At 38.1% G+C, this 16,432-nt stretch overlaps 1 protein-coding gene across 6 annotated transcripts in view; it reads left to right on the forward strand.

The window, feature by feature from the left end:
- RABGAP1 (RAB GTPase activating protein 1) overlaps nucleotides 1-16,432 on the forward strand; it is a 75,288-nt gene that overhangs the window by 53,286 nt on the left and 5,570 nt on the right. For 5 of the 6 annotated variants that reach the window (XM_075170835.1, XM_075170837.1, XM_075170840.1 and 2 more), the window contains 8 exons: nucleotides 2,492-2,605; nucleotides 3,534-3,608; nucleotides 5,880-6,005; nucleotides 6,591-6,734; nucleotides 8,334-8,375; nucleotides 8,718-8,846; nucleotides 13,127-13,219; nucleotides 14,236-14,346. In XM_075170835.1, coding sequence (XP_075026936.1) covers nucleotides 2,492-2,605; nucleotides 3,534-3,608; nucleotides 5,880-6,005; nucleotides 6,591-6,734; nucleotides 8,334-8,375; nucleotides 8,718-8,846; nucleotides 13,127-13,219; nucleotides 14,236-14,346 — 834 coding nt within the window. The remainder of the gene's footprint in view (nucleotides 1-2,491; nucleotides 2,606-3,533; nucleotides 3,609-5,879; nucleotides 6,006-6,590; nucleotides 6,735-8,333; nucleotides 8,376-8,717; nucleotides 8,847-13,126; nucleotides 13,220-14,235; nucleotides 14,347-16,432) is intronic. The other variant, XM_075170838.1, reaches the window with a different exon arrangement.

Raw genomic sequence — 16,432 nt, forward strand, 5'->3', positions numbered from 1 at the left:
TTTCCTAATGTTCAATCTAAACCTCCCTTGGCGCAACTTGAGGCCATTTCCTCTTGTCCTATCGCTGTTACTTGGGAGAAGAGACCAACACCCACCTCGCTACAACCTCCCTTCAGGTAGTTGTAGAGCGCGATGAGGTCTCCCCTCAGCCTCCTCTTCTCCAGGCTAAACAACCCCAGTTCCCTCAGCCGCTCCTCATAAGACTTGTGCTCCAGACTTGTGCTTAATTTGTGTGTTCAGTCATTGCCAGGGAAGCCACCTAACAAGGGAACCTTTGACCCTTGCATTAGCAATGGTTGCTTAAGGATTATTGTGGCACCTTTTCGGATGATTCCCACGACCAAGGAGCTCTTGCTTTCATTAGTGCCCAGGAAAGTAATCTTTTAAACAGTAGAAAGAGGGAGTAATCGTAGGCAAAAAGAAATACCTACAGACAAACAGAGGGCTTTTGTTTCTGTTTTATTTTGGCAATTTGGGAAATAGCAATGGTTATAGTAATCAGCTAGGTAACAGTTGGGTCATGACTGCCTCAAAAGGTACAAGACATTATGGTGAAACACATCCATACAAAATCTGGAATCTGATTAATCAGAAATCACAAAATATGGCATAAAATTGTAGAAATAAGTCTGAAATTGTAGAGGTCAATTCAGATTTTTTAATTCAATATGGTGAGCACAATTTCAGATTCAAAAGGCACACTAAAATTGCCTATTACATGCTGGGTAAATTAAGTGTTTTAAAGAGAGCTCGAGTGAGTGATTTCTGTTGTATGCAACTCATAGAATAACTTAGGTTGGAAGGGACTTCTGGGGGTCATCTAGTCCAACCCTCTGCTCAAAGCAGGGCTTACCAGATCAGGTTGCTCACAGCCCTGTTGAGTTGAGTCTTGAACATCTGTGATGATGGAGACTTTACAGCCTCTTTCAGCACCCCATTTCCATCCATATGGAAGAAGCTGCTTAGTCTTCCAATTCACATAAATGTTCCTTGTAAAGTAAAGGTTTTGGGAACTGCCATCAAATCTTTTGACAGCTATTTTCTGTGTGCCTGGTTAGTAATTTTTTCATTTGTGTCACTGTTTGGTGTGTGTTTTTAAAACATGTATTTCTTATTGTTGTTTTCTGTATTAAAGGAGGATGTATGATGTGTATGAACTATTTCGCTTCCTAAATAAGCAAATTACTTCATTTGCTAATGGGGGAGGGTAGTTTTTTATGTTTTCAGAGGATACTTTTCCTTGCAGTGCTATGAGCTCTGGCTTAAATAACTACACTAGAAATAGTTTCAAACTAAACTGAATGAGATGGATCAGAACATCTCACTCAGTCACATGTCTAATATTGGAAGAGACCTTAGAAGTGTGAGAATGGCACCTGCTTATCTTCCCATTCGGAATGTGAATCTGTTGTAGAGCGCGAATTAGGTTAAGCTGGACATTGTTCACAAACGCTTACGGTTTCTCATGATGTGCCCGACACAAACCTCTTCCTTCCATATTCTGGAAACCTTTTTTCAGGATACTTCTCCAAGGTAGGACTAGGATTCTATTCTATTCTATCTATGATTCCTTCTAAGCCATCCTCAGCAATACTGACAATTCCTATAGAGTGGGCTATTTGAGGCTGGTATTGCCAACTAATTTCATGGAGATTGTTTGGTGTTTAAATCACTCAGATAAAAGTTGGGAGGAAAAGGCCCTAAGTTTCCCTTTTACTGTTTACTGTATTTAATTGTTATGCTTTGTCAAATTCCTTTCATCTCTACCAGGAGTTTTCACTGCCTTTTGTGTAGGACTCGCCCTTGATGCAGACTTGCTTGGTGTTTCTTCCAGTTGGTCTTTTCAGTCCATTGTTCACATTTACTGGTTTTCGTAATTGTATGCTAGTTGTTATTGTTCTGCTTTCCAAATGTCTAGGGCATCTGAAACTGATTGCATCAGAGCAATGTAGAGAACAAAATTCCATCTTCCTCATGCTGAAACGCCCCGCTCATATAGGCAACTGTCCCTGCGTTATATTATGTTTTGCTATACGATGCTGTCTTTCTTGGGCTCGTACTCAGTTTTCTATTTTTCTATTGTCTAATTCTGTGGAGGGGATGAAGAGTGGTTTCTCTAGTTGAAACTAAGGGACAGAATTTTGGACAGCAGCATGCAGCTGCTTACAATTGACTGTTACTCTCTGCAGTGTGAGATAAAAGAAATGTGACTGGGCAGTATTTGCATTCAGAAGTCTCCAAGGGAAGGCTGCTGTCTGTATTGCAATGTCTTGGAACACTTTTGTGTGTGTGCCTTTTCTGCCACTCACTGACTGTTCCCAGATGTGTAGGTAACCAAATCTATCAGGCAAGCAGTCTGTTCTGCTTGAGTAGACTTTTGTTAAATTTACAACAGTGCACAGAACACAATGCCAATCTCCTAATTCTCAATCCTAGCATATTGTAATTTATATTCTTTTGTGTCTTAATTTATTTTTTTTTCCCCTAATAGGAGTCTCCGCAAGACAGTGCTATCACCCGAGACATCAATCGAACGTTCCCTGCTCATGATTATTTTAAAGATACTGGAGGAGATGGCCAGGACTCCCTGTACAAAATATGCAAGGTATTCTTTAAATTCTTCTTGACGTGTTTTGGTAACTTGCATTTAACATCTTTCACAGATCTAACTGTTATCTGAGCAGAATGAGTATGTATGACACTTAACTGTGTCATGGAGACAGACTCTGGCACTAGACTCAGTCTGGTTCTTCATTGGAGATGTTTAGCTGGTTATAGTGCCAGTCAGATAGGAGACCTAAAGTAATACGCCTTTCTGGATTCCTGAACACTAAGGTGTTTGGTACAGAGACTTCACATGATCCCAGAGAAGTCACTCTGGGTCAAGCTGGACAAATTATGTGCTGTCATGGAGATGAGGGCTAATTCCATACTGATCAAGAGCAGCTAAATTGTGCTGGCGAAGTTAGGGACACATGCAGAAAATCATGCTGATGTTGCCTCTTAAAAAAGAAATGTGCTGATGTTGGGTGTGTCCTTTATGTGTAATGTACGCCATAACCTGTTGTTGTCATACATAGTTGTCTTTAAAACTGGAGATAACTATGTACCTCCCATAAATGTTATAAAGCCATAGGCATGCTTTGAAGTTGCTTATTAAAAGGAAGAAATTAGCAAAAATGGACAGCTTGGTGTTGTATTCAGTTATCTCAGCTGGAATGTTTTAGGCTTCCAGCACTTTCTTTTGTGTTCCTAGTGTTTCTCCCTCTTCCTAATGTCCCTGAAGCACCTGTTTAGAGGTAAAAGCACTCAGATAAGTGGTTTAATAGGCTGTAGCGGTCTTGGTGCATCACTGTAACTGCCACTGCCACTATACATCACAGTTTGATTTTCATACACGTTATCCCTTCATTGGAATGGCAACTGATGCATCCTATGAAAATTTTATGGAGCTATGTTCAATGCAGTGTTTTGTTTTCTTTGTGTTTGTAGCTCGAGACAGATACGCTGTAAAGTCTTGATTCTTTTTTTAGGCTTACTCTGTCTATGATGAAGAGATTGGCTACTGTCAAGGCCAATCGTTCCTTGCTGCTGTGCTGCTGCTACATGTAAGTGGTGGTTTTTTCCCCCATTTGTTTTAAGCTTAAGAATAAATACTGCTCCACTTGCCTAGAACAAATGTTGATAGCTCCTGAACTAGTAGGGTTGCAGGCCATATACCCACTTAAATGTTGGTCAATAATAATGTGATTTTAGGCAGAGTACATTGTTTAAAACTTACTGTGGTATTCGTAATGAGTCTTGTCTACAGTCAGTGTTCATTTCACCGTGTTTCTGTTTCAGGACCCCTTCCATTCAAAACTCTACAGGCTTATACTCATGATCACTAGTAGGCATGGAATTTGTGTATAAGACAACGCTGTAAATGTTTCTGTTAAAGGTTTTCAAGGTCAGATTAAGCTTTTTAGAAGACGTTTCTGTTGGAATTAGTCAGAAATATGGATGGTGATTGCTGTATGTCTTGTATACACAGAAGTGTATTTATGACATTGATGGGATGTAAGTTTATTAGGTCTCAGTGCTTTGAACAATGTGCTGCCTATGTGGGCTATTGTACTGTAAGCCTTTGTGTTTCTTGGTTTTAGAGGTTAGTGAAGGATACAATAATATTTAATTTTTTTTTTAAGATACTGAATTATGCTTTTTTAAACTTAATTGTTGTTGGTAGAAGTGATCTCATCAGAGTAATATCCTTTAATTGCTTGCATGTTCAGAAGCTAGAGAGATTTATGGTTACTGTATATCAGAGCAAAAGTTTTAGATTCACTCACGCTTGGGAAATATGAGAGGATTAGAAATCTGTACAAATTATTTATAGACCGTTCTTTTTTAAAGTAATGTCTGCTTTTTATCAGTGTTTCTATTGCAAGCATGGGTAGTTGAAACTGAACAGAGTTCCTAAGCCCAGTAGTGTTTTGAGATTTGTTTTCCCTAGCTGCTTTTTAGTGATTGTTGCTGCCAGAGAGAACTAAGTATGAAGACTTCTCTGCAGTTTTCAGTGGAAGAGGAAGTCTGGTCTTTAGTGGAGTATTTTTCATAATGTTGTAAAGTCAGTGGAGGATATAGAAGAGATTGTAAACTCCATTCTTTTGAAACAAAAGCCAAATGATTAATGATAACAAACTTTTAGTCTTTGTAATTGTAATCTGAAATATTTACTTGATGAGCAATTAATTCTTTATTACTACACTGAATTGGATCAAGAAGGGTGATACTTTCTGATAGGAGAACTGAACACTTTTACTGAAACATACGTGCTTTCTTTTAGCTTTTTCATTGTCATATGTCCATTTTTTTAAATATCCAATGCATTAGAGAGACTCACTGTCAAGAGTGAACCATGCATTATTCTAGAGTCCTTTCTTTAACAATAGCTGTTGCTTCTGGGAATAATGTATGCATTTTAAAAGACTACATTTCAAATAAGTTTCTTTTTATTTGATTCTCTTTGAAGTCAGCTTTTGGAGTGTGGCTGCTAGGGAAAATACATATTAAAAAGAAATGTTGCAGAAAAGGAAATTAAGTTTCTGCAAGTCTTTCACTACCAGTTTGGAATGTCTCAGCAAAGTTTTCAGTTTTAACAAACTCCATCTGCAGATTAATAATAGAATACTTGAGATGAGTGTTCTGTCCTTTACAGGAACAAGTGATTGACCTGAAGTCAGACTTCACTATGGAAATATGAAAACTGAATTTTGATGTCAGGGAAAAATGTCTAAACACTGATGAGCCATGATGAAGTGTTTCTTCAGTTTTTGGCAGGAAAGGGCTATTGAACTTTCCCAAACCAATACTGAGTTCTGATGTGTGGAACTTCTGTTAGCAGTTACTAGTCTCTCTTATTCATGCCATCTAATAAATAAACATCAAATGTAATAATGCCATTTAAAAAGGTAAATATACCATTAAGAATAAGGGAAGGATTCTGTTTAACATCCTCTAGTAATACTGCTTCTGTCTTAGTTACATAGGTGACAAGGGGTTAGGCTGTTCAAAATCTGTAGGATTCTGCTTCTGACATGATTTGGAACAAAGATGTCAAGAAACTGCTTTGGTTTTGATGTCTGAAAAACGTACTGTCAGTCAGGCGATTGAGAGGTGGTTTATTCCACAGAATAAGAATGAAATGCCATTTGCAACACTAGACCTCATTTTGTGTGTTTAATATTCTTGTTTACTTTTAAACTGGATAGGGCCAGATGAAAAAGTAGTGACAATTTGGCCTTTCTGTAAGAGGAGGGAGAAGGGAGGTGAGGGCAAATGGAACCGATATGAAAGATTTAAATACTCTGTGATAAATACACTTTCCTCTCTCATAGATGCCTGAGGAGCAAGCTTTCAGTGTTCTGGTCAAAATCATGTTTGATTATGGACTCAGGGAACTTTTCAAGCAAAACTTTGAAGATTTGCACTGCAAGTTCTATCAACTGGAGCGCCTCATGCAGGTAGGTTGTGTGAAGTGGATGGATCAGAGCCTGCAACTCAAAACTAGCAATTTACCTTATACGTGAATAGCGTTCGTGACCTCTTCGTAAGGATGAAGAGTGAGGACTGTCCATGTTGGAGTCTCTTTAAGAGTAGAGAATGTTGACTCAAGACCAGTCTGATGCGGCTGGCAGTGTGCAGTAAGTTTGAAGGCAGACATGGCTGACCAGTTGGAGTGGCTCTCGATGGCCTGGCATAGGAGTGACTTCTGAGCTCACTGCAGGCACACCGCTGAGTGGCTCTGCAGCGTCAGCACATCCACTGGCTGGGTTTCCTGCTAAGCTGAGAGCTCGGAGATTGCACTCGTTGTGCATGTGATATAGTGTCCCTCTGAGCATCCATGCCAGGGCAAGCCTTCGTCATCCTTAGAAGGTCCTTTAGCATGTCAGGCAGCTGTCTCGTCAGGCATGGGTGGATACAGAAGCCTGCCTTGCTGCACTGATTGTCACTCCACCCTACTTACCTCTGTTATTTTGGGATTTCAGCTACAGTTCCAAAATAGTATAAACTAACTTTCAGTATTTACGTGTTTTTTTTATTATTAGGAATACATTCCTGATCTGTATAACCACTTTCTGGACATTAGCCTTGAAGCGCACATGTATGCTTCCCAGTGGTTCCTTACCCTGTTCACTGCAAAATTCCCTCTCTACATGGTCTTCCATATTATTGACTTACTCTTATGTGAGGTATGTGTTATAATTGGAGACTTGTACTGCTAGCAACTTTTGACAGTTTCTCACTATCTTGATTCATGTCCTTCTAACTATCTGTTCTTTCAGAGCTAGGCCCGTGATAATAATTTTTAAGTAGAAGTGTTATGTTTCTGCAATGAAAAAGAGTTCTCAGCATTTTAAAGATATAAATTAGGAGTCAATATCTATATAAAAGATTATAATCTCCTATTTCTTATAACACTGTTGAATCTATGTGAGATTCTGTACAGTGCTCATGGGATGAGAGTTAATTTACAAATATGTGGATTCCTATGTTGTTAAATTGTATTATATGCAATGATAACTTTTTTTTTTCCTAGAATATTATTGCATGGAGGCCATTGCGTATAAAATTGCCCAGCTAACACTCATGCTGGTAATCTAACAAGCTTGGAGCTCTTTCTCCTGGAAACTTGAAGTCTCTATACTTCACAGCATATATTTAGAGAGCAAAATTCTTTATATTGAGATTTTGTATGTAATCATGTTTAGAACAGTATACTTGGTAGTATTCTGGTAAGTAGTGTAATTTGAGTCAGAGCTTATTACCATAAGTAAACAAATCACATTTTGTACTGAAGCATCCTTGAGTTATTTAAAGATTCGCTTTTTTACTCGCTGGTTAACATTATGCATCCATTCTTCACTGGATCTGCAGTTGTTACTGTGAAGTGGCAGTTTATCTGCATTTCCTTTACTGAAGGGTTTCAGCATTCATAAATCTCCTGGTCAATGTTTTTACCCTTTCTCTGTATCTTTTTGCTGCTTGCTTTGTCCATGTGCCAATGTAACAGAAAGCAACAGATGGTATCGAGAAAATCAGTTCTGTTTGTTTAGAAACACATTTTCAATTCATAAATAGTAAATGTGTTCATAGTGAAGTTTTTAGGGTTTTTTTTATCGTTTTAAAGTAATAGTGAAAGAATAATTTAGTGGGAAAAAGAATGACAAAATCTTGAAATCAGATGAGCAATGTGTCTTGATTATCAAAGGTACCCCTTAAGAAGTTGTATGCTACTACTGACTATGGAGACTATATTTAATTGGGCAATATAAATAAAACACTTCTAACAAGTAGTGGCAAAATAGATGACATGGGACTCTGTCCTAAAGTGAGTCACTTTCTTTTTCATTACACAAATTATCTGAATTTTTTAATACTAGAACTTAATATATTGATGTATATATTGCTGCATTTGAATCCAGTGTTTTCAGAAGTTGCTGTATGAAAATTAAATGATCTTGAGCTGACCAACTAGTCATTAAAAAATAAAATAAAGTACACAACAGTGCCTTCATCTTTTCAGAGTTTCAAGCTACTAAGGAGATAGTAAAACCTGTGTTGAAACATTGTTTTGCTCTCTATAATGGCTATCCAGTAAAGATACTTTCCTAATTGTTTGCAAAGCCATTCTCTGGGCCTTTGATTTAATATAGCACCTGGTTACACTTGTATCCTGGTTCTCCTTTTCACAGAAACTAGACAAACCACAAAACCCACGAAGTAAATTAATATCCACGCTTGTAAATACTGAGAAATTAATTTATTTTGTCATTATTTTTTCTCTCCAGGGAATAAGTGTTATCTTTAACGTTGCACTGGGATTATTAAAAGTGAGTATCCAATGTTACATTGTGTTTTATGCGTCATCATACATAATATAAAAAATTAAGATGCCTGTTACAAAAATATTCTGCTTTTTTTTAAAAGCTAACAGTTTCCTGTATTACATGTGCCGTTGTCTAGCATGCCCTGTACAGCACAGTGCTTTTGAGGGTGGGGTGGCGGGGAAATTGAAGGTTGCAGAAATAGAAACAAACACTATTTGCAGAAGGTTAAAAAGTAGTTATGTTCTTGGAGTTTTACAAAACTGTTGTTGCGTTATTGTCTCTGGGAATTCAGTAATTGTACAAAATCTGCTTTGCAGTTACTGGTTTTTCTTTCCTTGTCTCTAGACTACCAAGGATGATTTGTTACTGACTGACTTTGAAGGGGCTTTAAAATTCTTCCGTGTACAACTGCCCAAGAGATACCGTTCGGAAGAAAATGCAAAAAAGCTGATGGAATTAGCATGTAATATGAAGGTAAAGATGTGGTGATAGCAACTGCAAGCATATCTTTAATGGGTACAATTTCTGTCTCCATATGTAACTTTGCAACTCACTTGTCCAAATGCAAATACATTGCAGATGCTTTACAGTGAAACACGGTAAAGCCCGTGATTCTCAGTGTGATATGGGCCTGCCTGGAGAACTCAGAAACAGAGTGGCTTTCAGAAGGCAGTATTCAGTGCTACTAAAAATCAGACTACTTCAAAAAAAAACCAACTTAAACGACTAATGGCACTAATATAAAATAATTGCAGACATCTCTGCAGTTCTTTGATGAAATCTTTCGCTGGTAGTAGCTCTGAACATGGTAGTATCTTTCATCGAGAGATAGTGAGGAGGTTTCATTTAAAACAGTAAATAATGCAGAAACAGAATGTCATCTTTCAGATGGAGTATGGCTATTTTTAATTGTGGGTGCATGTCTATGTACTGCAATAGGGAGCTCATTAAAAATGCATTGATTAATTTACAGATCTTCTAGGGAGATGAAGGAATATGATTTGCTATTTAAAATTTCTTAGAAGTCAAGCTAGGGAAATGACCTTGGGGTTTATGTATTCCCCGTGTGAGGTTTTGATTTGTCATTGTTTTATGGTGGAGGATGTATGCCGCTTTTTTAAAAAGTGTTCTAAGTTTATTTCCCGTTCAAGACTATTTCACTTGTACTCTAAGTAGCTGACAGTAACAGGTTGATCTGTTTATGATCTTTGTAGTCTAAAGAACATCTACTTTATATGAAATTAAACAAAGTGCTGGCTGAGTTGTATGTTGTCTAGTGCTGCCACAGTCAGCTGAAGTTTTTTAATAATGCAAAAAAGCATTGTTTTTCATGAGCAGCCCATGTGGGAGGTTTACGGTATTGGCTTCCTTCTTGGCTTTTCCTTTGGGTACTGGAAACAAGTGCTAAGACACTCTGGTTGAAAGTAGAGCTCTGATGTACCGTACAATGTTTGGTGTGCAGATGTTTCTGAACATGAATCTTTTTTAAGTACTTACTGCTTTCTCCGAGGGTGTTTTGAGGCTAGCAAGCTAATCAAGACTGTCTTTTAATGTGGTCATCACAGCTGTTTGACTTCTCCCACAAATCATTGATTAACTGTTCATACAGTCAATGTTTAGGAAATACTGATGATAATTAGATTTCTGACTTGTATAACAGAAACCATGTATCAAAATAAAACGTCATCTCTGATCCTTATAGGAGCCTTCTTTTGAACAGAATAGAAACGTAGAAAATAGTTTGGTGTGTACTGTAGACTGGAGAGATGCTGTCCCATAAATGAATTAATCTCAGTAATTCCTGTTTTCTTAATGGAATTTATTCAGAGAGCGCTGTGAGTTCTCCTGTATGTTTGAACTACTGAGGTAAACAGTGGAGGTTTTTTTAGATTTCAATTGCCCACTGAGCCCTATTTCTTAAATATAACTAACTTAAAAGTTCTAGCCTTTGGCATTAAGACTTTAGTTATATATAGCGAATATTGCATTACCTTACAGCTGAAAGTCAATTGCTTTTCTAATCAGTAAGTATTGTAACTAAAGCTTTATATGGGCACTTCGGAATAAGCCCTCAAAGTGAAAATTCAAAAAAAAGTTACAGTTAGGAAGTTACTGATTCCTCTTTATAGATGTAACGATTGAGTTCTAAAATGGGACTTTGATAATTCATTTACTGTATTTTAAGGAAGCTGTGATTCTTTCTTTACAGTTTCATGTAGATTAATTTTTAGTCAAATACACTGGTATGGTTCAAAGTATCCTTTTTCTTTAAAATTCAGTAGAGGAATTCTTTGTAGCATCAGTGTATAAACACACAACTTCCCTCGTATGTTAAGATTGAAGGCATCTTGTATTCCTGGTGTAGTAGCAGTATGCATGACAGTATTCTGCATAGAGTTCAAGCATATCTTATATAAAACTAGTATAGAAATAATCAATATCAAGGAATAATCAAGAATAAAGTAAGCTATTTTAGCTCTCCAATTGTTTAACGTTAGCCGCAGATTAGACGTTGCACCTGCATCTGGTTAAGATCATGTGTAAGGAGCGCATTTGCCTTTCATGTTTCCGAATAACAACTTGTTCCTCTTCCCACTCTGCCAAAATTCCCTGCATTCCCAGTGCTGTGTGAAGTAGCTAAAGCAAACAGTCTTCTCTGAGCAGTACACGGCAAGGTTGTCCACTGCTTCCTTGAGTGCTGTGTGTTTTCGGGGGGATTAAATGGGAGGTTATGGAGAAAGTACAGACTGCACTACTGGGCTCTGCACAGATGCTGAACACTTCTGTATCACATCCATGTGTGTTGCCCCTGATGGGAGTGCTGCCTATGACCTAAAATATAAGTCCTTTGCTGTCAGTAGAAATCTCCAGCTCTGTATCTGGAAGTGTTTTTGAGCAGAAAAGGGCCTGACGTCAAAATAAATCATTTATATGAAGGGAGAAGTAGCCTGGCTAAGGCATTGTGATTACAACAGCATTCTGCTGGAAAGGAGGTCAGTAAACGATCAGCTTGAGACCACACTGTATTCTTAAAGTCACTCCTTTGTTGCAGTCACATGTTAATGCTACCTCCTGTGCCCCTGAAAAACTGTGATGGGACTTCATTTCTGCTTTCTATCACCATGCAAACCCAAAGGCCTTGCTGACTTCCCCAGGGCACGGTTCCCTCTAGGGCTCCAATGTCCAGAGCAAATCTTCTCAGGATCACCTCATTGTTGGTATCTAGAGGCAAAACTGGTTTAATGTACTCAGAAAAGTAGAAGAGGAAAATACAATGGTATGTCTTCTTTCCTTTTCTTTCTCACATGGCTGGATGCCTCACTTCTCAAGATCTAACCTTTATATAGCTTGAGATTTGGTGTATGAAACCCAATAATTTGGGCAGTGTTTCAGCAGGGGCAGAGCAGTGAAATAATCAACTTGAAGTTACTGGCTTCATTGTCAGTCAAAGGTGAATACTCTGCGGGTTTGTCTGGACTGCTTAGTAAGAATAACTTCTGCAGTTGTGATGTGGCTGGACTGACTCCAGATAAATGGGCTGGCACCTCCAAAAAAATGTCAGCTGAAGTACGTGAAATGTTTCTGTGCAGCTCTCACTAGAGGGAGCCTAGCTACCAGTTTTCTACAGTTCATTTCAAGCAAGGTTGTTAATGATAAAACCGAAGATAAGAGAAACTAAACATGTTTTCCATTCTGCCTGTCATTTATGCACGTAAAATTTGTTTAACATGTTTCTCAGACAAGGCTTTTTTTAAGGAGGAAAACATAGCCATAGCTTTTAAATTTATTTGGTTTACTGAAATAATAATAAAGGTTCAGCAGCAACTTTCAATACGAGAGATTTAATTTAGGTGCATACTAGCTTGCATGTGAAACGCTCACAGTGGTCTTGGCATGGTCTGTGTTGCTAAACCGTTGTAGCATATGGCACAGCTGACAGGTGACACCAGGAAAGATGCTGGTCAGGATCTGTTACAGGTTCTCTTGTGTTATTTGTCCCTGTAGGACTTGAACACTGTGCACAAAATATTGAATTCAACACCAGCTTTCTCTCCCTTCTCACAGAAGGGGAAACTGGGACCCTGAGAGGGTCACTTTCCTGGTGTTGTGTGTCTGTCAGAGCTGAGGACAGAATTCCAGCCTTCCGAATCCCGGAGCAGCAGGGGACAGAGCATACGTGCTTCTGAGTTGTTGCTGCTTGCCGAGACACCTAGGCAACTCTGGGACTGGACTGTTTTCTGCTGAGCTTGAGTGACACTAGCAGAAATGTCAGCTGAGCTTTCACTTGCCCTTTCAGCATTTGCAGTCTCCTGTAAAGTAAACAAAACACTTCTGTATGATGATAAATGTTAGAGCTGAAAAAGCAGCTGAAGAAACCTCAGTATCATGCTAGTTCAAAAACTAAACACATCTTGTGCGTTTTGAGGCAATCTGTTATGCTAAGCCACTGTAGTATTTGGAGCATCAAACAGCTGCGCAGCACCAATGAAAACTCAGGCAGGATGCTCCTGTGGGTGCCTTTCAAAAACTTTTCTATGTTCCACAAAAGGATAAGAGGAAGGGATGCTTGTCATTATATTGAGTGGAATAGAATTTTTGACCATGTCTAAGGGTTTGATACTCAAAATTGAGTGAAGATATTAGCCATGTTTTGTAGAAGGCAGGAGTTGCATAAAGCTTGTACCATAACCCTTTGTGAATTGTGTTCTTTTATTGACGTTCTGGGCAGGAACTAATGGGCTGCTTTAATTTAGATCAGTCAGAAGAAGCTGAAGAAATATGAAAAGGAGTATCATACCATGAGAGAGCAGCAAGCTCAACAGGAGGATCCTATAGAAAGATATGAGGTAATGCTTACCTACTCCAGTCTGATTTAACACACAGTACCTGCAGGAAGTTTGTACTTTGACTCCTTTTTCTTTGAGCTGTTTTCTTTCTTTTGTGACCCATTTGGATACAACAGGGGAATCAGCTACATGAATGAACATGAAGTGAATCTCCCTATATTGACAATGTTAATCAGAATGGGGTTGTTGTAAGCCCACCTTCACCATGAAAAAAGGAATAGTATGAATTTATATTTGGGCTTATACAACTGTTTCACTAGAGCCCATTTCTAGCACTTGTGTAACATGCTGACTGCACCAAAAGCCATGAACAGAAAGAAAATGCTTAATTGATTATAACTCTGCCTTCCATTTATAATCCTGCCTTCACTCCTCTCCCTAATTTCAAATGATGTATTTTACGTAAGTATATAATTTTATAAATATTTTATTTCTCAAATAAATATAATATAGGAATACATTTTATATATAAAATTATGTATGCATATACATAACACATTAACACACACACACACACATACATAATTTTATATATTTTAAGCTGAAGAGTTTTATGTGAACTTCCTTTAATATCTGTCTGTGTGCTGGGAGTTGTAACAGGAGAAAATAGAGTGGTTTTCCCAGGATCCTCCTCTCTCACCTATTTCCAGCATGCAAATTCTATTTTGAGCCAAGAAAATCAGTACTTGTAGGAACCTCCTGGCAAGGTATTGATGGCAGAATGACACCCCTACTATTGCATTCTTCAAAATCCTTTCTGGAGCTCAACAAGTAATAGCTGAGCAGACTTATTTATATGTGGTTTCTTCTCAAGGCTAATATTTTATTTACTTTATTTTATCTTTACAATATGGCTAGCCAGTTTTATCCTCATTGAATTTCGTGCAGGTAGAGTTGTCTTTGCATACTTAAGATATAAGGTAGGCGTTTGTGCTCAGGCACAGTAAGCATTGTGTTTCATAGACAAACACCTGGGAAGACCCTTTTCTTGATTTCTTTTGCTTTGTTTCTCACAGCGTGAAAACCGGCGCCTACAAGAAGCAAACATGAGGCTTGAGCAAGAAAATGATGATCTTGCACACGAACTGGTGACTAGCAAGATTGCTCTGCGAAAAGATTTAGACAATGTAAGACATGTCTTTATGCTGTCTAGTGGAGACGAGGTGCTAGGGCTAATTCCTCATTACTCCTCTCATTGGAAAGGATATACATAGAGTATTTTTTATTCGTGTGGGATAGGATTCTTTCCTCAGTGTCCTTATTGCAGACTGATATATAGGCCTGTGTCAGAGGTCCATGGGAAACAGGACCGGTGACTGAAATACTAATTACTCTGAAAACCATTCAGAGTAATTTGAGGGAGAGCCTGTACTTGAGTAGTTGCTTTCTTCTCTATGTATATTAAAAGAAAGTCTAGCAGGAGCTAAGTCAAGTCTTTGAATTGTCACAGAGATAATAACATGGATGCTGTATTGTGTTTTCCTTCAACTGGTATTCTTATGAATAAGATTTCACAGCAGACAGGCTTTTGCAAAGTGCCTGATAAACTTGAAAGTCTGAGTCTGGCTGGCTTTCGGTGGAATCAGATTCTCAGGTACCTTAGGCAACTCTGAAAATGTTATTGTGGTTTCCATTTGGCTTGTTGAAATCTGCCCATGTGAAGTCATCTTAGGTTGTTTCCCATATCAGTAGAGTTCTCAGGAGGAAACTTCGGGTTCGCTTTGTGTTACAGGATTTTTTTTAAGCTTGCTGTCCCATTCCCTTCTTTACATACGCCTGTTTGGGAGATTTTGTTAGGATATGCTTTTTTTTACAGGACATGCAGAGACAGAAAGATACTGGCATTTGTAGTGCGTGTGGTAGGCTAGAACGCATTTAGTCTATCTGTTCAGGGAGATGAGGGGAAGAGTTCAAGTGCTCGTGTTTTGCCATTCTTGTTCTGTACCAAGATAAGTGCATTTCTGAAATCTCAAAGGAAAATGACTTTTGAAAATCATAGAGTTGCAGGAGTTGACAGGCTTTAAAATGTTTCAGCTTCTCTGCTTCAGAGAATTTAAGGTTTCCCACAGTCTCCTGGAAACTTGCTGTTGGAGAAATATTCATAGTAAATGTTGATGCTAATGGGTGAATGTTGCTCTTAATGAGGTTTGGTTTATGACTTTCAGATTTATTACATCTATTGCTTTTTCTTGTTAAGATCTGTGAATCGTAGAAGTATGTTCTAGAAGCAGGGTTTTCACGAAGGATTGGTATGTTCACTTCCTGTTGCCTATGCTTTTTCACTTTATTAGAGATAGCTCATAGAAGGCTATGCAGACTGCCCAGCAGTTGCACTCAGAGGGTGGACTACAGCAAAAAATGTACTGAAGAAGCTTTTTGTATCAGCTATTAACTGTTTGTGGCTGCTTGAGCCTGTATGAGACGCAGTTATGCTTTTACATTGATTCGTTTAAATGGAGAGCTGAGAAGAACAAAATTAAGCAAAATCTTTGAGAATACCTCATTGGATATATAATAGTCATGCCTTCAAAGATGGTAAATGATGTTGGCAGCATTTGGGTTATCCCCCAGGAGGAGATAGGTAGGTTTGATCCTACTTTAGGACCCTGATTAATTCTTCTAATTGGATCCTGAAATGGTAAGTTTCATTCTGCTAGCCAGATGTCCTGAAAGAAAAGTACCAAAGGACATTGTTTAACACACCTTTTCTAATACCTTCATGGCATGTCTGAAATCTTGCAGCCTAAAAGATCAAAGCAAAGCATTTGGAAATACAAGAATTTCCTTAATATCCTTTGCACTAGACCAGAAAATAGGCTTCATTTTTCTACTGTTGTTGGACTCCCACATCCCAGTTTTCTTCAACTTTAAAACAGCTTAAAAACCATGTATAATGAAAAGATGTTCTCTTTGCCTTTGCCATCTGTTTTAAAGGATCAGCAGGACTTTAAGGGACTAAAATTCACTTTTTGATTTTCTTCCTTTGAAGGGAATTGGTACAGCTACTTTCTGAAGATTTTATGTCTCAGTTGAGTTATTGATCTATTTTTATGTAGAATTCATACACCTATTGGGAAGTACTGCGTTGCTGTGTATAAGACAGGAAAAGGTGTCTTAACTTTGCAGAGAGAGTTTTTAGTGGTTTATAAAGAGCCAGAGATTTTTCAACAATACATCTTTATTCTTAAAAAAACAGTAAAAAAGGATTGTATG

The sequence above is a fragment of the Calonectris borealis genome, chromosome 21 (genome assembly GCF_964195595.1).
Source record: "Calonectris borealis chromosome 21, bCalBor7.hap1.2, whole genome shotgun sequence".
Taxonomy (NCBI): domain Eukaryota; kingdom Metazoa; phylum Chordata; class Aves; order Procellariiformes; family Procellariidae; genus Calonectris; species Calonectris borealis.